Here is a 20,989-nt window from a genome sequence, read left to right as displayed (position 1 = left end):
CTTCACTCTCCCCTCAGTCGTCCTGCTGGCTCTGAGCCCACTCCCAAACCCGCGATTGAGGACTTGCCCTCTGTGACTGCAGACCACGTGGGCGGCTACCGTCTGGCTGCTGCAACCTTTGCTGGCGTGGAGAGAAAGTTTGGTCTGCACCTGCCAAAGTTCAAGCCTTCAGGAGAGGCGACAATCAAACCAGCGGCGTCCAAAACGGAGCCTCAAGCCTCATAAACCGTCCTGAGGGCTGCATGCTCTTCCAGTCCTCATGTTTCCTCCAAAAATGGTTTTACTGATCCACGTTTCAATTCGGTGCATTTGAGTGGTTGTCTTACTTAAAATGCTGCATGAGTATGGCTTTATTGAATTTTCTTTGCATTGCTTGCACAATTTTACTGTACATATTGTACTTCTCTACAGAGGGACATTATGGCATCGCAAAAAGATTGTTACTGCGTTTTTCTGGTGTGCAATAGCTTCGGTGTGCATGTTTCGGTTACATTTAAGAGACACGAGGATGTACAGATATTTTGAAAGTATTTTTTTTGAAATCATGACCAGGGACTTGGGAAATAATTTAAATGTATTTATTGTATTTTATTGAAATAAATCATTCAAACTGTTTCTACTGTGAAAAGTACATTCTCAGTTTTGACACCAAGCTTTGAGGAAACAATCCATTGAGATCCCAGCGACATACATGTGCAGTTACAGCATACATGATCATTCTCATGCTTAGGCATTGGGGATATTCCACCACTCTCAGGTCTAACCTAAGCTGCACTGAATAATTAGAAACAAGTGCAGTATAAAAGGAAGTAGAAAGACTTTGACCGTTTCACTATTTTACAAACAAGTGAATGTTAACGTGATCAAATCTAAAGCAACAGATGTCAACATGGGCTACAGCTATGAGATAATTACATTCCTGGATGTTTACAGATGTGATTGCTTTGCTACAACTTTGGTGGAAACAGAACAGCTCTGCCTGGTCTTCATCAACATGTGGAGTGGAGCACTGATGTGACTGTGACAAAATTAAGGCTCTTTTTAATCATGCTGTAAATAAAGACAGGTAAGGATTTTACAATCAAGATTAAAACTAAACTTTAAGGCATCTGGTAGAAGGAAGGATGACTTTTGTGAGTATGGCTTTCATGTTAGTGTCTGAGGTTGATAGCCCTGTCGCTTGTGTTATCCCGAGGAAGACTGGTGACGGTCCAGCTAACTGAGAAGGCAGTTGTCTAAAGAAAAGTGTTGGAAATCAAAATGATGTCCGTACTTCTTTCCGGTAAAAACTTCCATCTTTTCCTCCGGTCGTGTTGTCGTCACACCGTTTCCGTCTAGCAAAACATGATATTAACAAGCACACAACTGGTCCCTTAAACGTTGCGTCCGTGGCGATTGACTCATGCAGCCAGACGCTGAGCTGCCAGCTCCTCTGCATCATCCCTGTTCTCGTTGATCTCCGCCAGCGTGCGGACAAATCGGGTCCACTCATCATTCCGTGGAACCGCAATTTGCTGTGAGGGAGGGGCACAACGGATGCAAATCACAAATGCAGGCTTCTGCTGCGGCGCAACATCACGGTAATAACGGACTCCAACCACACAGAATGGTGTTAGTAAAAAACAAAATCTCATTAAGGCGGCAGTGCCGTGCAATTAATTGCTCATCAACTAAGTACATGTTATAGCAGGTGAGAGGTTGAATCATGCCTGCAATAACACGCGATTATTATTTTAAAACATACAATCAGAAGGTTGAATGTAAAAAGCTGAGTTATGTATACTCACCTCTCCAACATCGTACACAAGAACTCGTCCATCAGAGTCTCCCACAGCGATTTCTTTGCCAGAATGAGCCCATCTGACCCTGTTGAGGGCTGGGTTACCATCCACAGTGACGCTGGCAGTGGGGACCTAAAAAAATAAAAGCGTAGAATAACAATCAGTGAGTGAAAACAAGCTCTGCAACATCCAAACATGGAATTTTATGCATTCAATAATGTCCTAATTAAAGTATGAGTGTCTCTTCTGTTAAAAAGTCCTCATTTAAGATATCTGTTAGTATGAATTTAATACCTCGGTGTCATTGTTGAGGTTCCACAGGTCGAGGTGACCGACTCCGTCCACACAAGCAAACAGAGCAGGGTGAGTCGGAGACCACATGACATCATAAACGTAATCCGAGTTGTCTTCAAATGAGTACAGCGGCTTATTGTTCTACAGAGGAAAAACAAAAACATAAATCTAATCACCTCATTTCATATGTTCGGTTTCTGCTCTATGGGTGTAGTGCCGCTGATATATATTGGATTATACAGAGAGGTGTTTCGGTTATTCTGCCAACCATCACTTAAAGAAATGGGCTCGACAAATTAATAGAAAACACCTGTCAGTATAAAGCAGCACAATCCTACAACACCACAATGTGCTGCCTCCAAGATGACCACAAAGTTTAATCAACACGTCTCTGAAACTCCCAATAAAAACTGAACCTTAAAACCATAATAAAGATAGGATTCATATTAAGACGGCATTTGCTTCAGCTACATGTTCTTAATAAATTGGCAACTGATATCCAATTATATAATGATATTACCCTATGCTACATACATATGATCAAATAATACAGTTCATATTTGTTCAGTGTTGACAACGATATGTAAATGTTACTAAAGCCCTACTCACACGGGATTACCTCAGGACCAATGGTGATTTGTAGTAACTGTGGAGGATGTCTGTGCGAATGCGCTATGCCTGTAATTTGTAAAGTAAAATTTCCACCGCAAATTACCTACCATATGTCACCAAACTCTGACGTCCTGTGATAATACTAGTCCTGTGTAAATCTGCATCTCAGTGATTGGAGGGTGTTAGTTGTTTTTTTTTCATTGCACGGCGTTTTCTACCTCTTTCCTGGTTGAATTAAGGAGGCTGCGGTGGAAACTATTGACAGCATTTTAGGTACAAATGCAGGAGTAGGCCTATACACAACAGGCCTATAGACCACTCGCAAAAACGGCAAAATCAGATCAACAAGAAGAGGGAAATTTCGGAGGATATTGAGATGGATGACATGTGTTGTAGCATGCGGTAAGAAAGATTTTTCTAGTCCTATCTTTCAACAGGCTTAATACAAACGCCCTGACAGCCCTTTATCCCAACAACGCTGCCCACTGTTCTCAAGTCACGTTGCTGCTTTGACATATTTACTGTTGCCATGACGACTACATACCACATGACAACAGCGGATGTTGCGACATGCACAGATTTGACATATCTGGGCTGTAATGTCAGTAAATTCAAGTAAAATACAGACTTCGCTTATCCCATGCGAATACACTGCAAGAAACACAGACATGGGGGGTAATTCAAAATTACCAGAGTTCCCCAGCTAATACTAATCCCATGCAAATAGTACACAAATCCAACCTGGTAAGACTGCCAGCGAATTTTCTTGAAAAGTGAGCAGTGCCAACATGTTTAGTGCCTGTCAGATTAATGGACAGATGTATGAAAGGGGTTTTATTTACTAAACTATGCACTTCTATGCTCTATCGCAATTAACTCCAGAACTGCAGCGTGGTTGATCATGCCAACTATTCACTCCATAAACTAAATTTTTCAAATTTAAAGCAACAAGGTTTCTACTGAAAAAAGTTGTGCTTTGATATCTCCCTATTTAATGACATCAATTCTGTTAAAAGGCCAAAATGGATGAATTGTAATCTTCTCATCTAGTGCCATCAGCAGGTCAAAAAATGTTCAATTTGCTAAATTTACTTTGTGACTGAATATCTGCAAAACTAAATCATCTCAGTTATGTTTAGTCGCTGCTACATGAAGGTGACGGAGAGCAGTCAGTAGATAAGACCTCGGCTCTATCAGCTGATAATCAACAGCAGGTAGTGTGGATTTAAGCTGCAGTAACAATTCTTATCATAAACTGTCTCACCATTTCTTTCTTACCTAATCTAAAAATCTCATTTAAGAGTGTTCTGCAGTGTCTAATTTTCCTGAAATTCATATTTCAGTCCAAAATCAAAGGTGCACTTTTACCACTACCAACACTAACTAAAAAAAAATCTAATCACATTAAATCGAAAACCTCCCACTGTTTGGTTTTTAACATTTAAGAGTAGGAAATAAAGTGTTGCACGCTCTGGCTCCATTTCACAAAATAGATCTCAACTTTTATCTCTTTCTCTCTCTTTTTAAATGAGCTTACAGCCTAAGTGAGCTTGTTATCGTTGTAGCCTCTTATACTTGGTAAAGTAGAGGCAGCAAATTAATTCTTTTGACTAAACAGGATCTACTATTGCTACTGCTGTGGGAGTCTGGACATCTGCCTTCAAATCCAATCAATACCTCTTTAAAAGAAGTATGTTGCTTTAAATTCATCATAAAAAGAATCATTATTCCCCTGAGCTATATTACAGCTGAAAATTAACCATAACTGGATTTTATTAGACCTCATAGAAACACAAAACTCACAGCAGGCGGAGACTTTTTCCGACACACAGATGTCTCTTTCCTATCAACTAAATGAATCCAGAGGTTTTCTCTGACCTTTCGAATGCTCTCTGCATCTCAGTCATACCTTGGTGGTCCACAGCTTGACAGTCCAGTCAAAAGAAGAGGTAACAAACAGGTTGGAGAAATCCAGCGGCCCTGCAGCTGTGTGGCAGTGGATCCCTGTGATGGGGCCGTGGTGGCCCTCAAACATCTCGCTAATGCCCGCTTTGCTGTGGAGCACACGGATGAAGATGGGAGTCAGAGCGAGCATGCTGACAGATTAAAGATGACAGCGCGACATATTTAATTTTAAAAAGTAGCAGATGTGCAGAAATGACCTTCAGCTGAAATATTTGAATATGCATTTCTGTGCCCTGCAGAAACTATCACCAAAATTTCAAAGGGTTAACAGTTAGCGGTGTGTTTCTAACCATTTAGGTGTTATATTAAGCATGAAAGAAAGCAACAGGCGCAGATGGACCTCTGCTGGACGTATTCACAGTAATCATTTACTTATATCATGTAATTACCAGCAGGGTGGCAAAAGTGCCTGCATCCCTTCAACCACATGTTGCAGAGCTGTTACCCAACTGAGGCTCAGATAATTAACGTAGAGAGGTAAATACTCAGCATGAGTGATGCTTATGCATTATTAACTGCGATGAGAGTATCATACCATTGTAAATGAGGTGGAAAATTATTCCCCCAATTACAGAGGTGATTCTGCTGTGCAAAACCTAGCAGCTATCCCCTCTCTGTGGTCTCTGGGCATACTACAGGACATTTAGTGCAGGGCTGACACGCTATTCACTGGCTGCTCTGATTTAAGCCACATTTCTCTGCTGAGGACCATCCACCATGAGAAGAGCCCCAGTCTCTTAAATGAGAACATTGTGGGATGAACTGCACTTTTAATTCTCCCTGGGACGACTGACTGTAAACAAACTCTCTCACCCAAAGAAACGTACTGAAGAAAAAAAAGAGAACAGGGAAAAAATGATTTGTTTCCCCTGCATGTGTGCCCTGTTTATGTTGAACGACCTTTACAAACACAACTGACAAGCGGAAAAGAAAAACAGGATGACTGGGCAGGAGTGAAACCTCAAACAGCAGGAGATCAAGTGTTGGATTTGTGCTGCACTGGGAAGTGAGTGGGCTACATTTATTTGACACTCGGTCCTAGGTGGGCCTAACAAGTCGTCTCAGTTTCCTGTTGGTGTTCGGGAGGGACGCTGGGGACTGTGGTTTCGTACAGACGCACCTTCCATGACGACACGACATGTAGACAGAGCCGTCCTCGCTGCCCACCACAAAATTGTTGACATCTCCGAGAGGGAAAGACATGGAGGTGACAGCTACGGCTTTGGACTGCTTGAACACCAGCTCCATGCTGTCCTGTGGAGGGGAGGGAACATGGAACAACATCCATAACAAGCTCCCCGCTCAGGCTTTATGTTAACACACACGCTGCCAAGCACAACCTATAAAAATCACCCGACAGTTTATTAATGCATAATCTAAATTCAACTAGCACTTTATAAAAAATGAAAGTTTGACATTGAGGTCTTGGCAGCGCGGCTGAAATGACACAGCTAGCAAAAATAATTTCCTTCAAAGTGAAAAATGAGCTGCAGAAAAAATAAGGGTAAAGTCGGAGGAAATACCAAACTGGAATGCGAAAAGTGCGGAGTCCAGCCAAAATGTCTGACATTTAGCATGAATGCGAGGGACAGGAAACGTGCGCAACGTGAAAGTAACAAGACAGGAAGACCAACTATAAAAAATAACCTCTCCTCTTTAAAATTTAATGTATTATTAACACAGCAATTTAAATTTACGGTTAACACTAAAATCCAAAGTTGTTTAGGTAATTCAGAAATATTGCTCCGAGGACACACATATTCACACGTATACAGCTGGATTTGTATGTATATATGTGCTACCTGTGGCTGAGAGAGCATGTCCAGACTCCAGGAGCACATCTTTCCATCAGTGGAGATGCTAATCAGATTGTGGGCGTTCTGGGTCCCAACCACATTCACGCAGTATACCGGGTGCTGCAAAGACGACGAAGGTGAAATTTTACTCTTCTGATGAATATAAATGAAACACAAGGCCGCTGTGTCCGATTGTTTTCTGTACCGTATGCGCCGCCGCTGACAGGGGAGTCCTCTGCACAGGGGTCCTCTTGTTGCTCCTGTTGTCCCACAGTACAATCTGCCCCGAGTATGTGCCCCCCACCACAACGTTAGGGTGGAACTTGGCAAAGGCTGCAGACATAACAGCAGACTGCCAGAACGAAGGGAAAAGTATAAGAAGGGAAACGTTAAAAAAGTAGACACTTAGCGTGAGACGGTTGCAATCCATCATCGTTCATAAAGATACCTTTCTACAGAAATGATCAGCAACACCAGCTGAGCGGTGTTTCCATGGTAACAATAAGTAACACTGGCTGACCAGTGTTTCCATAGCAACATGCAGTAACACCTGCTGATCGGCGCTTCCATGGTAACAACCGGAGACGCTGGCTGACCAGAGTTGCCATGGAAACAAACAGTGACACCAAATGACCAAAACAAAGGAAGAAGACACGGCTCCTAATTTGCGGTTTGGGTAACAGTGTTTTCAGAGCGAGTGATGAGAATAAAACACAGCAGTGAGGATGTTGTCAGTCGCAGCATAGAGCCCTGACAGAGTTTATCAGCTCGAAACTGCACATCTGTGAGATTTTACATTACTGGACGATTTTTGCGTTGTTGCACTTTTCTAGTAATTTCCAAAAACGTAATGTTGACTGTGGATTGAGCTGAGCTGTTTGACGTGGTCGCTCTGCCAGTTATATTATTTAGTTTGAAAAGAAATGTCAGTTTACTCAATTTACCTTTCCAAAAACAGACATCTATCTGAAATACAACTATTAGTCTGATCAAAGTCTATCTTTGTGAAAGCAGCACTGTATTATGAATGTTCATGCTCAAAACTCAGTTCCAACTCAAAAAAGAAAAAAAAAACGGTGTCAGTACAATTCAATATTTTTAAGTCCTCTGATATATTTATGTATTTTCTCAACTAAGGCTTGTTTTGATCTGGAGAATATGTACTCTGATTACATTTACACTTCAACAATATAGGTATTTTACATGATTTTGTTTGCTGTAATGATGATGAAAGAAGGGAATGGAAGTATAAATCTATGTCTAAATAATTTGGGTCTATTTTCCACTGAGGTAACTAACCACAGGTCAAATATATGCAGGCCAAAGCTGAATATCAGCAGCACTTAAAATCTTCCAATAACATGGAAAACATCAACTTCAATCTGCAGTTTTCTTCCTCTGCTTCATCTCAAAGTTAAATATCTGTCTTTACATGTTGCTGCTTTCCCAGAATATGAGCAAACATCTTTCATAACTTGAGTCAAAGTTCTAACAGTGTAAGCAAATATCCCTGAGGCGGGCCAACTGGATGAGTATATATTCGTGGATTATGACGTAGGTGGCCTGAACACACTCACTTCATTTATCACAATAAATATTTTTTTCTAACGGAGTTTATTAACAAGACTGTGGCACACGGACGAGGAAAATCTCCTTCAGAGCCAACTTGGAGGCACAAAGAAAACTGCATTCACACTTCTGTTCAGTTTTATTCATCTGAGCAACACGCCTGCGTCTACATCCGCTCTGGAGGCAACAACATGTGGTTCTACTCAACTTGTCTTGGTGAAGGAGCCTCGGGGCAAGCATTATAATAAGGCTGGGCAGAGTGGAGGAGCTCAACTGGTCTCCCAGCTAGCTTTCCTGAACACAGGGCCCTTGTTTAGATGCACATGATAACCAGCCCTGCCCCACACACTTAATCCTGCTGCAGCGCTCGGATTCCATTCAACTCCTGCGCCACAGGTCTTCTCCGGCGCCTCACGAACATGTGTTTGTGGATAGATGTGGCGGAGGTGGATGCCAGCATGGTGAACTCACGATGTGGATAAAGGCAGGAGGGGTGAGGGGGGTTTGCGAGTAGAGGAGGAGGTGAGAGAGTGAGCAAACGGGATGGTTGATGGGGTTCCAAGCTTGTCGTGGAAGAAGCCACCCGTGAGGATGGCAGGTCAGAAAGAGGGAGGGGAGCTAAACAGCAAAGAAACATTGTTTTTGGTACCTGACAGTGGAAGACGTACTCCGGCGTAGCTTTCTTGTACTTCATGTTCCACACTAAAGCCACGCCATCTGGCTCGTGAGGAGCGTCCTCGTTGTTGTTATATGAGGCAACCAGCAGTTCAGGATACTGGTGACAGAAAAAAAAAAAATCAGACTGAATGAATGTCAGGAGGAGGCAGACTTGCCCCCCAGGCTAGGCTCTATGTGGAAAAGCCTTGCCTGCCCTCTGTGGTGTTGTGAATGCCTTCAAGAATGAGTAACCCTTCCTAAAAGATTTATGGCTCATTTAAGTTGACCTACTCCCCCTCTAACTTTGTTAAATGACGTTTTAATTCCTTTTGATATTTCTAACTAAACGCTGCAGTGTTGCAGGGGCTCAGAAGAACACAGTAGCAGACTCAGCAGTTCAGCAAAGATTGCCAAAAATTTAAATCTACCTAAGTGCATATTAAAAACACAGACGACAGAAACACTATCCAGATGTAAACAAACCAGTAAAATCCACTGCATTTATTACTACAATCTGAGATTTACACTATGTAAATACATAATTTCAAATCACAAGGGTGTGAACATTGCTCTGAGCAAAAAAAAAAAAAATAAAGTGAACAAAGAGTTGGTGTTCAATCACTGTCACAAGTCATTGCAGAATCATGCATTAAATGACCTTAGACACCAGAGGAAACAAATCATTATGGCCTCCGGCTAAGTGACAATTTGTATGGGACATAACTTACTTTTCCTGAGGGAGTTGCAGCTGAAAGTAAATGCTGTCAAACTCAAGCGATGTAATCATAAAGCATTAAGGCTGTGCAAATCTAAGTTGTTTCAACAGTCAATTAGAAACAATCACGCTCATATTGCTTCTATTTTAGCACAAAAAACACAAGGAGGACCAGAATTAACAATCAATTTCTTAATGGTGCTTAAAATGTTGGTTAAATTATGAAGGAGTTGTTTAAAGAGTATTTTAAAAAATGACCTGGGGAGACCAGTCCAGGCAGGTGACAACACGATGTTTAGACCAACGCTCATCCATGAACTGCCTGTTAAGCGAGAGCTTTGCTCCGGCCTGAATTTCACTGAGGAAAAACAAAGCAGGACAAATCAATAAAAAAACACTTCTTCAAAAACCAATTACAAGTTTTAAAAACACTAGCTGTCCAATTGTTACCCCTCCTTCTCCTCCAGGTCACGGCCACTGTAGTCAAAGAAGAGGTCCACATGCTCAGATAGAGCCCGCTCAATAATGCGAGTACTGTGGTCGAAGAAATTCACAAACTCCTCGGAGTGCAGGATCTGGAGTTTTTCCTCCTCTGTCAGCTCGTGGGGGGGTGCTGTACAGAGAAACACAAACACACGGAATTGTGTGAAGACCCCTGCTGCTTGTGGCCATTATGATATGGAATCTGATGTCCTCTTTTACAGGAATAGAAACCGCTTTACAGAAAATAAGTTTCTATGTAGACTTTGTAGAACACTAACTATTATATACGTAATTGTAAAATTCACAGAAGAACCTAAATGGCTCCATTTCAGCAGAGTATCTCAGCTGTCATCACAGGTAACAAAGTACCTTCTTCCTCCTCCTTCTGGTCCAGTTTCTCAGTCTGAGTCTCGACTACTGGTTGAGCTGGAGCGATTTCTTCCTCTTCTTCTTCCTCTGTGGATCAAAAAGTGAACTCCATTAACATCAGTAAACACTGAGCTACACTGTATAAGTGACATTCCTGTGAACAAAACTGGAAATGAATTTGTTTACGTTGTAGTTTGAATTCCTAATGTAAACAGGGAATAAAAATCCAATTCAAAGTAACAACTTTCACAAAGAAAATGATTATGCTTCCATACAGTTTCATACCTTTTGGTCACTACATTTTCCACCTTCATTATTTTCTTCTTTCAATAGAAGCTCCACCCAGTGATTATGGGCACAGCAATGGGCTGATTTTTTATCTCTGCCTTGCATTTGTTTGGTTTACCAGCACAATGTCACTTTTCAAAAAGAACCTGCTCCTCTAAAGCAGGGAAGTTTGTCATTTGTATTAAAGGGACACAGCGCAGCGGGTGTCTTGTTGTCATAGGGACCCCTGTCTTTCCCAACTGTTAATGAGACTCTAGCCACTCAATAGAGAGTCTAGCTGTCAGTGTAGCTGTTTCCTCTGTGTCCCAGTAACAGGTTGCCCCCTTCTAGGCCACAGGGCAGCGGGGCAGAGGGTGTGGAGCAGCTGCCCCGGCCTGTCCCATTGGACCGGCCAGATGACGGCATGGTGCAAAAGCAGATGGTGATGCTGGGATTGTCTTGTGCTCTTCAGAGGTGGCATGGGGATGGCACAGAGGTTTTCCGCCTGGCTGCCCCGAGACAAGCTTCTCCCTGAACGACAAGCCTGGGCAATTACCATCCTAGCAGGAGGTCCTGCAACTCCTATTCAACCTCAGAGAATGTACAACAAAATACAGGCCACACCAGCTGGCAAACTGCACACCGGTTGTACCTCAAAGAAGATGAACACGCTTTTTCAAAAACACATCTCTTGAAAACGGCATGTAGACTATGCTTTCAATGTAAAAAAAAATAAATAAATAAATAAAAATGGCAAGAGCAGACAAAACAGATTCATAAGGAAAAGGAAAATACTCGCCTGGTTCCTACAGGTGTTTATCTTGGTATGAGCTTTACAGTTAATCTAAAATGACAGCACCATATGCCAGAATTTCCTTCCTACTGAGATAATCTAAATGATAATGTCATCTGTCACTTTGTCCATAAAGTGATTTATCCCCTTTCTGAGACGGAGGTTTGGGGATGAAGGTTATTGGGTGCACTGATGAGTTTACAGAACTGGGTTGATGACACAAGCCATTTCAATGTGCGGCCATACTCTGCAACCAACAGGAGAAGGTTAAAATCTTTCCTTTCAAGGGCCTCAATCAGGCTTAAAGGAAAACAGTAATCACTGTCTTTCAGCTAGTCCCGGCTGTGCTCGTCAGCCCTTTCCCTGGTGAGGCAGCCAGAGCAATCAACCTGCCAGGCATTAGGAGCGGATAGACAATCTGAAAATAAAGGGTATAATGCACCTGCCAGCCAAAATGGCCATTTGGAGAAAAGCTAGTGATCCTGGTGACCCCGCTGGGGATGTGTGGGGGGGTAGTAGCAAGGGTGGGTGGGTTGCATTTAACAGAATTCACCCGGATCACCGATGTCCCATACACTGACACCTCCTCTCAAAGCAGGCCCAATTATGGCTTTTGTACCACTTAGGAAATAAAAGCTTTTTTGAGGGGAGGGGGGGGAGACGGATAGGAGAGGGGGAGGGGAGAGTAATCACAAGTCTTAGTCAATGGACAATATATTAATGCAAACATGGCATGTGGCCAGTGATGAACTATAAAACTAAATGACCTCTGCTCTTCGTTGCAGGTGTCTTCCACTTCTATATGTCCAGACAGAACAACGGTTCGACTGCCGCATGTGCAAAAAGGCTTTTCTCCATCAAATAAAGACCAATAATGAAACTCTACCAATGCGCAGAAGCACGTGCATCATCATTTCTTTTTTATTGGGACCTGAAATAGAGTACTTCTCACACCAAAATTCGCTTTCACAAATTGGGAGAAGGAGTGTGTCAAATTCACATCTGCTATAAGGCAAATAGAAACCTCAGCAATCAGCATTAAAACCTTGTTACATGAGATTAAGAACAAAAACCAGGTCACAAAAGGTTCAGATACTTAATCATGCGCTGAGGGCAAAAAAAAAAAGAAAAAAGAATATCCCAAATTTTCTGTACGAAATGATTAGCTACTGTATGACAGAAGGATACAACAGATATTTAACTGCACTAATCATCAAGTGCATAAAAGCTGACCACAATTACAAGTGGCACTTAAAACAAGAAGGCCATTAAGGGCTTTTGTGATTAAAAGTTTTGACCTGCCTCTGAATTCAGAGTGATTAAAACAATCACATTCAATTAAATATTAGATTTACTGAACTGCTCAACGTACTTTTATTCCTGACGAGCTTATCTGAAATGCAGTAGTAACCCAACTGCTACAGCCGCCCACCCCCCCAACCTTCAACAATATCTTACTCCATAATTACAGCCTCTTGTTGAGGAGCGCATTCTGATGCTGCACATTACCTACTAGTGCAGTCTGGGAAATACTGTAGCGGCGGCACATTCGCCAGTTTAATGGCTTAAATCGACACATTTTCTGAAAGTACGTACAGATGGAAAAATGGATCTACAGTACCAAGTTCCAGGCACTGAAAGTAAGGTGATAATGCTTTCAAAAATAATGTCATGACGGATTTCGTTATGTCATCAATTAACTTTGAATATGTGCCGTAGGGAGAGAAAGCCAAATCAATATTTGCACCATTTGCATTTAAAACAGCACCAATTTTCCATGCACATTTTTCCCCCCCAAGGTAGTAGGCAGGTAATTTGTTCCAATCATCTTAGAGAATATGTCACTGTTTGGTGGATTTAGCGTGTGTCAGTGTCTCTGGCCTCTTCATGTAATCCTTCATGATGCTGCGATCAGGGCTCTGTGGGAGCTAAAGCATCTGTTACACAACTGTTCTTCTTGTGGATGAGAACACAGTAATTCCTTATGACACTTGCTGTATGTTTGGGGTTGCTGTCGTGCTGCAGCATCAGTTCTTAGACCAATCAGATGTCTCCCTGTTGGCCAGTCTCAACAGCTGAAGTGCTGTAAACATTTGCACAGTGCTGTATGTTGTTCCATGGTTACAAATGGAGATTAATTCACAGATTCTGAGAGGCAGCAGGTGAGATTTCAAGATAGCTGTCCAGTTTTGAACGCTGTCTCCATTACCGATAAACAATTTACAAATGAAGATGCATTCTCTTTCACTGTTCAGAGGATTTTCTTTGTGTCAATAGGGCAGCTGATGGTAAAATCCTAAATCTTTTACTCCTTTCTCCGAGACGTCTCGCGACACTGTGGGAACCCTCAGTTTGCAGCAGCCAGGGCATGGCAGTCGCTCCTTCTAATGCCACCGCCTGCTGACCTTGAGAGTGCTGCGCCGTTGCCTCCTTTTGACAACATGATAAATCGCTCAATCAGAAACCAGGCCTGACGCCACCCCACACATCAAAAATGCGCCGAGGGGAGCAAGCTGGGAAGGGGATGCCGTCTCATCGAGTGCCAGAAGTGATGGTGTGAAAATGCACAATGTCACTGAGTGTGTTTTGTTATGTGCCTGTTCGGTGAAGGGAGAAGACAGGGAAGCGAGGGAGTTGATGAAATGATTACATAGTGGCAGAGAGGGGAAGGGGGCCCCGCGTTGAACAGCTGGCAGAAACCATCGTTGTTTAACACCGTTTTACAATGCCCAGTAGAGTCCAGAGTAAAGAGCGATGAGAAACACAGGGATGCTCTTCATCCTTCACTAGTTCTGCTCATAGTTTTCCACAAAATCACACAATTTTGTCTTATTCGCGCTGCATGCCACCTCAGAATTTTCTACACATCACCTGATCGGACAACAACTACCAATCAGTACACTGTTTAAATCCTAACCAGGCTTTCAAGGATGCTTAAAAACACATGTTAGCTGGTGCAAAGAAATTGAGAGAACAGCTAAAAAGACAGACTCATCCAGTAGCTTCAAGTGGAAGCGAAACGCAAAAATCTTAATCAAGATTTCAGTCATGCGCATTATTCACCATCTGTCATTACAAAAATCAACCAAGAACAAGCAGCATGATCACAAATATTGCATATTTTATAGAACATGTGTTCAACGTGGATTTAAACCCAAATATTCTCTGTGTCTAACCACATGAAAGCTTCAGTGCAGCAATTACACACATATCGACACGCTTCAGAGGCAATAAGCAGTCGTATGCACAAGGCTTCATATCTTCCCCCCCAATCTCATTTCTCCTTCCTGTCACTGGTTTTCTCATCCTGCTCATTAATTACACCAAAGCGGAGTTTGCTTGGGAGGCTCAGAGGAGCAGAGCTTGTCTGAATTTAATCTCTTCCCTGACTTCTTATGTTTCCTGGGCCCCATTTTTCCCTTTACTTTCATCTCAGTAAAATCAAACCTCTTCACCTTCTTGTTCACTTCCGGTGCCCAAGTGTGCTCTCCGAGAGCCCACAATACCTCTGTTATGAATAATTCACAAGAAGCGGTGTAGCCTTCATGTACGAAAAGAAAACTTTTGTTAGCACAGTAACAGCACGTTTTAGTGAACAAGAACGTTCTGTTAAAGCTCCCTTTTCACTCACATATTAAAGAACACAGTTACACACATGCACACACAACCTTTGTCTGTGTTTTTCAAGTTTAACCTCAAAAACATTATGTGAGTCACCTTCTTTCGACTGGGTCATGACAGGTGTCTGGGTCTCCTTTGTGTAGGACACAGTTTCACGGGGTGGGAAGTCCACTTGTGTGACTTTGGCCATTCCCAGCTTTGGAGTTCCACGCCTAAAAGCACAGAACAACTGAAACTTTGCACAATAATCACTATAAAACAGTCATGATTTAAACAAGTCAAAAACATACAAATAGTCCTAAAGCTGCAACGATTCTCAGCTCATTTTGTTACCAATCCCACCATCTGGCAAGTGGAATCTTGTGCTGATCAAAAGTATGTAAATTAGTCTTTCATGGGATGGCAAAGACTTCAGATTAGTTTAGCAACCATTGTGAATTAATTAAAAGACTTTTTCTGACCATACTTGCATGCACAACTTCATTGTTTCCTCGGACTGCGTTTGATAAATAATGACTTTGAAAGACAAAGTAATCATGCCATAGATTGAGAGAAGGGAAAATGACCAGGAAAGGAGAGAAGAGATTGTCCAGTACCCCAGCTCAGAATCAGAGTGAAGTTGAAGAGTGGACGGGTCAGAGTCCCAGTGCAGAGTCCTGATTAGTGTCACAGCAACAAGGCAGCATTAGTGAGAGAGAGACAGGCAAGCACAAATGAGGAGAGGAAATAAAGTTAGCAATATGGCACACAACATGCTGATTGGATGCTAGAACACAAATCAATTAAATTTTCATGTTATCGAAGCGCACTTCAGACTGGACTTTGCTTTAAATTTCAAATCAGGCCTGAATCTGCTTACACAAACCCCAGAGATGTAGGAATGTATCTGCTTAAATGCACGGACACACAGACCCTCTGAATGGGATGACACAGGGTGTAATGTGCAGCCTGTGGGGCTGATACAGCCTGAACTGTGTCATACTTAAGCTCTGAGTGTTGTGTAGACACAGAGTGGGAAGAGAGAGCGAGAACCCTCAGGGAGAAAACATGACCTCCATGTGTGTAGGAAATGGCCATGCTGGTGAGGGAAATGAGTCAACACGTAGGGGGAACAGCTCACTGGGCCTGATGGGACACTGGGGGAGCTAGAATTTCAGCCCAGGGAAGGGGCTCTAATTAGGGGTTAAGAAGTCCCCCAGGCGTCACAGCAGCCTGCTGTTTTATTGTTAATTTAGGATTGTACTAATTCAACGGCACACAAATGAAATAAACATGTACTCAGTTGGCATGAATTTGTCATCATTCACTGTAATGATGTAAAGTTTTAGCTCAGTTGCTCCTCATACAATCCTGCTTTACAGGTATTCACAACCTTAGTCTGGAGTTTGAAAGCAATGCAAAGCATGTTGAAGCAAAAACGGATGCAAGTTTCAGAACGTTTAGTAATTAATTTTCTATGCAGCACATTGGCAATTCAACTCACAACAAACACATGTATTCTTGCTGGCATAAGCATAATTTTTTATTTTTTTAAAGAGCAAAAATATAAGTATGACAGACAAAGCATTTAAACATTTTGCCTTGGGTAGGTTAAGTCCTTAATTCTTCCTAAACAGGAGGCTTGCATTGTTTCCATACTTGTAAAGTACTGTACAAACAGTTGCTGAGAAGTGTGTGTGTGTGTGTGTGTGTGTACCTGGGTCCCACGGCTCCATCAGAGTCCTGGCTCCCTGCCTCGCTCGGCGTGCCCGCCGATTTGGCAGTTGGAGACATGGGAGGAGGGACTACACAGAGAGACAGACAATAATCATCTGTTACAGTTTAAACACACTAAGCGGTTCATAGCACTACAGTGAAAATGCAACACTGTTTTGTTGTTTCAAATGTTGATAAAAAGCTATCAGATCTTGCAAGTAGATTTCTACACTGTTAGTGTACATGTGGCAACATGCATAAACCCTTAAATCAGCAGCAAAGAGAGCTAAATCCACAAATCAGTTTGTAAATAACAAACCTCAGCTGTAGCAAGCTCAAACCATGCAGTAAAAAAAAGAGGCTTTAACACAAATATTTCATCACTTATTTATGTTTATACAAAATTAAATATGTACAACAGAAAAAAATTAAACTGAACAAGTAACTTTAAAAACTGATTTAAAAAAAAAAAAAGAACTGTGATGCTTTTTAATTCTCCTGAGGTTTCTCTGCAACCTGCGACTCAGATTCTTGTATGGATCTCTTCTGCCACCTGCTGTTAGCAACATGACAGTGCTCTAAAAGACAGAGCATACTAGCAGTGTTAAACAGAACTCGATCAGCGCTTCCTCCTGAGGACATATGGGCATTTATGAGAAATCTACTATTATCTGAAGTGGCTGTCATATTTGTTATGAGTTATTTACACAAAACCTTTGTCTGAATATGCTTAGAATACATTCCTTGCCTCTTTTTACCTTTGACATTTAGCTTTGTCTTGAAGATAGATTTTTTGACAAATCTCTTCTGACACATTTGTGTTCCTTTGACTTTGTGCTCTGGAGCATTACATCTGAAATGGCTGTAAAGAAATGTTCCCTGGATGGAAATGGAAACTCTCAGCTTTAATAATGAGCTTTTTGCCTTCATTCTGCTCTTTAAGAATTCAAAACCCCTCACCAGCTGAACTAAGGTCCACTGTTTGGCCATGACAATCTGTATGCTCTGGCTTTGGGTCACATTGAATATTAAGTGCAAATATGTATACACTGTTCACCTAGTATGAATATAAACACCCTGACTAACAAAGTGGCTGAAACTTATGTGAGATATAATACCAAAGAAGCTGCTCTATTTTGTTTCTAAATAGGTATACAAGAAGATATGTGAAATTGTTACATCTGGGACCTTTGGTGACGTGAGTTTTTAGTATGTACTTGTATCAACCAAAAGGTAGTCCAAAACATACCAACAGCAACATCTGTGGTTATGCCCACACTTTCTAGAAGAGCCTCAGCTTCACGTCTTTTCTTCTCCAGGTCAGAGTCATCTTTGTGAATTACAATCTCTTTCTGTTGGTCAGCCTAGAAATACAGCAATACACAATTATTAAAGTAAATCTCTCAATATCAACACTACAAAATTAATATCTCAAACAATACCTTAACAAAAATGTAACTGGTCTGGTTTAATGTTTTCGATTTCTAGCTCTGGGGCTTACTCACTCATTGTCATATAATTAACAAACTAAATTACAAAGTGATTATCTTCCTAATTTGCATTAATTGCCCTTTGTGCCAGAAGCTCACATGTGTCAAGGGAACTGCAAGTGCAGCAAGAAGAGGCAGATCATACATGACACCTGTGAGTATTTAGAAAGCTGATTTATAGAAAGAAGCCTCACAAAAGCTGCTTTCATATAATGCCTCTAAATTTTTATCAATCATTTGTTATATTTTTGTCCCTGATCACATTTTTGCGCTGTAGATCGTTTCTACAATTTCCAAAACATATTGAACAGTAAAATGTTTAAATAAAAACCCATGATATTTCATCTGCCAATGTCTGCACACACAGTCACTGTAGTTTGAGATATCAAGACAAGGTTATCAGTGCGTATTTTCCAAACTAAACTAAAGAGTCAGAAATGCAGCAGTATGTATATGCAAGTATAAGTCAAGAAGACTCAATTAGCACTCCCTTAAAAACAGCCACAGATACACAACAACACACATTTTGCAGAGCTGTCATGACAGTTTTTCATCCAATCTGTGGTGTTTAACTGTGCACTGGGATTTTTGTTCCCTGACTTTAGCCTTTGAGACAATGACTCCCCGTCAGAGAAAAAAACTATCCTGGTAAAACTGCATCAAGTCTTGGGAGATGCACTGTCAGCAGGTCAAATTCAGGGAACAAATTACCTATAAGCTTCACAGCTCACACAAATACAAAAGTGGGGCAATCACAGATATGCATTGTTAAACTTTGCAAAAAAAACTCAGAAAACCTCATCTGTTAATGCTAACACCGTTGATAGCGCTGAACAAGTTGTGCAGGAATCTCCAGAAAGAGAAGATGCAAAGGACATCATGTTAACAACATTGCAGCAGCAGACATGTGGGTCCATGTTCATAGGAAGTGGAGGACATACGCATAATCACATTGCAATAAAAACATAAGTTGTGCAGAGAGAAAAAGTACCTGCATACATCTAAAACTGGCCAAATTGATAAATCTCAATCTGAAAGTGCCTCAGTACATCAGTATGGGTATTTAACTGCATTTCACATTAAGACACTTTACAATTGAAACTTATTTAACTTATGCTTAAACTAATAAATCTAGTAGAAACTCAAACCGTATGCTATCTATCACGACAGCCCACAATGAGCAGCTTTTCTTGGCTATTCATGCCACGCTAGAGCACTGATGTAAAATGTATCGTCTACATGAAGACACAGACATATATAAACAGGACCATTCTCAAGACCTTGACAGCTGCTCAAATAAGATGAAGTGTCCCAAATAAATTACTTTTTCTAAAAACACGGCTGATTATGTTATTGTAAATATAAAGACTTTCTCAAAAGAACTTTGAATTTCTGCAAAAAAGCAGTGAAACTTGTTGTGTATTTAATTTATTAACCCAGTAAGTTGTAAACTATTCTTAGGTTCTATACTGCTACTGATTTGCTGCAACATCTGGACTGCCAAAACTGAAAATAATCGAGTGTATGTGAATTAAAACAAAATAGATTCTAATGCTTACACCCAGGCATAGGTTTTGAGTGTGTTAATTTTCCATATTTTCTTTTTTACATCCATTATCAGAGAACATTTAAAACATTTATAAAAATGTACACATACTGTCTTTTTGCGCTCTTCCTCCTTCCTTCTCTTCTCCTCTCTGATTTGTGCCAAGCGTTGCTTCTTCCTCTCAAGCTCTGCTTTCAGCTCACTTTTGTCAGACATGATGCCGCAGCTGCATATAAACAACACATTTCTGATTATCTGTACATGCAATTAAAAATGCATTGGAGAACAGGGTATTTTAAGCAACAGTTAGTACAGCTTGGTATTTGTTTTGGAATTTTTCAACCAAAACTTGTAGATCAAAGTGTAGACCGAGTATGTTCCATGATAAGTAAGCATCATGAGGTCTAGTGATCTCTACTGTGCTTCAGAAAGCCAGTCTTCTCCTGACACTTGATACTCTCAGCTTCAGTACCACCTTGCACAACAATGCAGACAGCTAGCTGCCCAACTTCACAGCTTAATGACCGTCCAACAGTGTCTTTCTTGCAGCTGGGTAAGTGAAATATCTTCTACCTCTTTGGGGACAGACATGATTTCTCAGCTACATGTAAACCTCGGCTGACCAGTCATTGTCAGCTAACAGTGAGCCCCACCCTTTAGTTGGTACAACCGTTCACACCCGGTTAGCTTAGCATAGGACTAAGACATCCTTTTCAGATTCTTATCTCTCGTTTAGGTAGCTTGACATACACGTTTTCAGCCTCAAGCAGCATAATACTTAATTGTAATAATCACACACAGTTTAGTTTGAAACGTGCTAGCATCCAGTCGGCCTCGGCTAAAGTTAGCCTTCCTTATTGTGACTAGCCACAGAGCTAAATTAGCCTTCCCAGCTGTGCACCTTAAAATTAACCCTTAATGGCACCATGAGTGATTTGCTGTATTTTCTTACGTAAATTGATGTTTTTTAAGTCATAGAAAATATGACTCGCACAATTAAACCCACCACCTACGGCGAGAGATGCGGCTCTTTGCTAGCCGCTAGCTACAGCGGCTAACCCGGTCCGCAGCGCTGTCATGCGCTTTAACGTATTCTGACCACAAGATGAATAATTAGTTCGGCTACAAGTCCAGCGATAAATACCAACACAATGCTACAACTGTGTGATACCGCAGCTAAAATGGCACTGATGTGTAGATAACAAACCTTGTAGCAGGTTTTCGACCCGACACTAAAAAGCCTTTCACAAACAGCCAAAACAATCTGGCTGCCAAACCAACTACAGGTGCTGAGAGGAGCCAAAAAGAGTCATTTCGCTTTGACGTGGCTGCGGTC

At 41.5% G+C, this 20,989-nt stretch overlaps 2 protein-coding genes across 4 annotated transcripts in view; one reads left to right on the top strand and one right to left on the bottom strand.

Annotated features, from left to right (window-relative positions):
* Positions 1-615, top strand: part of LOC111582171 (electrogenic aspartate/glutamate antiporter SLC25A12, mitochondrial) — a 21,063-nt gene extending 20,448 nt beyond the window's left edge. The window contains exon 18 of the mRNA XM_023290731.3: positions 18-615. Within this exon, the coding sequence (XP_023146499.1) occupies positions 18-225 (208 nt within the window). The 3' untranslated portion in view covers positions 226-615. The remainder of the gene's footprint in view (positions 1-17) is intronic.
* On the bottom strand, positions 565-20,989 carry dync1i2a (dynein, cytoplasmic 1, intermediate chain 2a). 3 transcript variants are annotated; one of them, XM_035957468.2, is made up of 17 exons: positions 20,861-20,989; positions 19,765-19,879; positions 17,867-17,981; positions 16,619-16,706; positions 15,489-15,578; positions 15,019-15,134; positions 10,242-10,328; positions 9,840-10,002; positions 9,648-9,747; positions 8,667-8,792; positions 6,654-6,800; positions 6,455-6,568; positions 5,773-5,906; positions 4,597-4,741; positions 2,076-2,216; positions 1,788-1,913; positions 565-1,514 (listed from the first exon to the last, which is right to left on the bottom strand). In XM_035957468.2, the coding sequence occupies exons 2-17, from the start codon at positions 19,867-19,869 to the stop codon at positions 1,401-1,403; spliced, it is 1,911 nt and encodes a 636-aa protein (XP_035813361.1). In that variant the 5' UTR covers positions 19,870-19,879; positions 20,861-20,989; the 3' UTR covers positions 565-1,400. The 3 variants fall into 3 exon arrangements, with proteins under 3 accessions (XP_035813361.1, XP_023146501.1, XP_023146503.1); XM_023290733.3 differs by having other exon boundaries at positions 15,519-15,578; XM_023290735.3 differs by lacking the exon at positions 15,489-15,578.

Source organism: Amphiprion ocellaris, chromosome 11 (genome assembly GCF_022539595.1).
Source record: "Amphiprion ocellaris isolate individual 3 ecotype Okinawa chromosome 11, ASM2253959v1, whole genome shotgun sequence".
Lineage (NCBI taxonomy): Eukaryota > Metazoa > Chordata > Actinopteri > Pomacentridae > Amphiprion > Amphiprion ocellaris.
The sequence above is the reverse complement of the archived record's forward strand: the minus strand, read 5'-3'. Positions and strand labels throughout refer to the sequence as shown.

Bases quoted from the DNA above. Each gene is read 5' to 3' on its own strand.
- dync1i2a (XM_035957468.2), bottom strand. From the start codon at position 19,869: ATGTCTGACAAAAGTGAGCTGAAAGCAGAGCTTGAGAGGAAGAAGCAA. The intron at 10,329-15,018 runs GTGACTCACATA...TTTGATCCACAG, and splicing joins CATGACCCAGTCGAAAGAAG to AGGAAGAAGAAGAGGAAGAA. The intron at 1,914-2,075 runs GTATTAAATTCA...TTATTTTTTTAG, and splicing joins ACCTCAACAATGACACCGAG to GTCCCCACTGCCAGCGTCAC.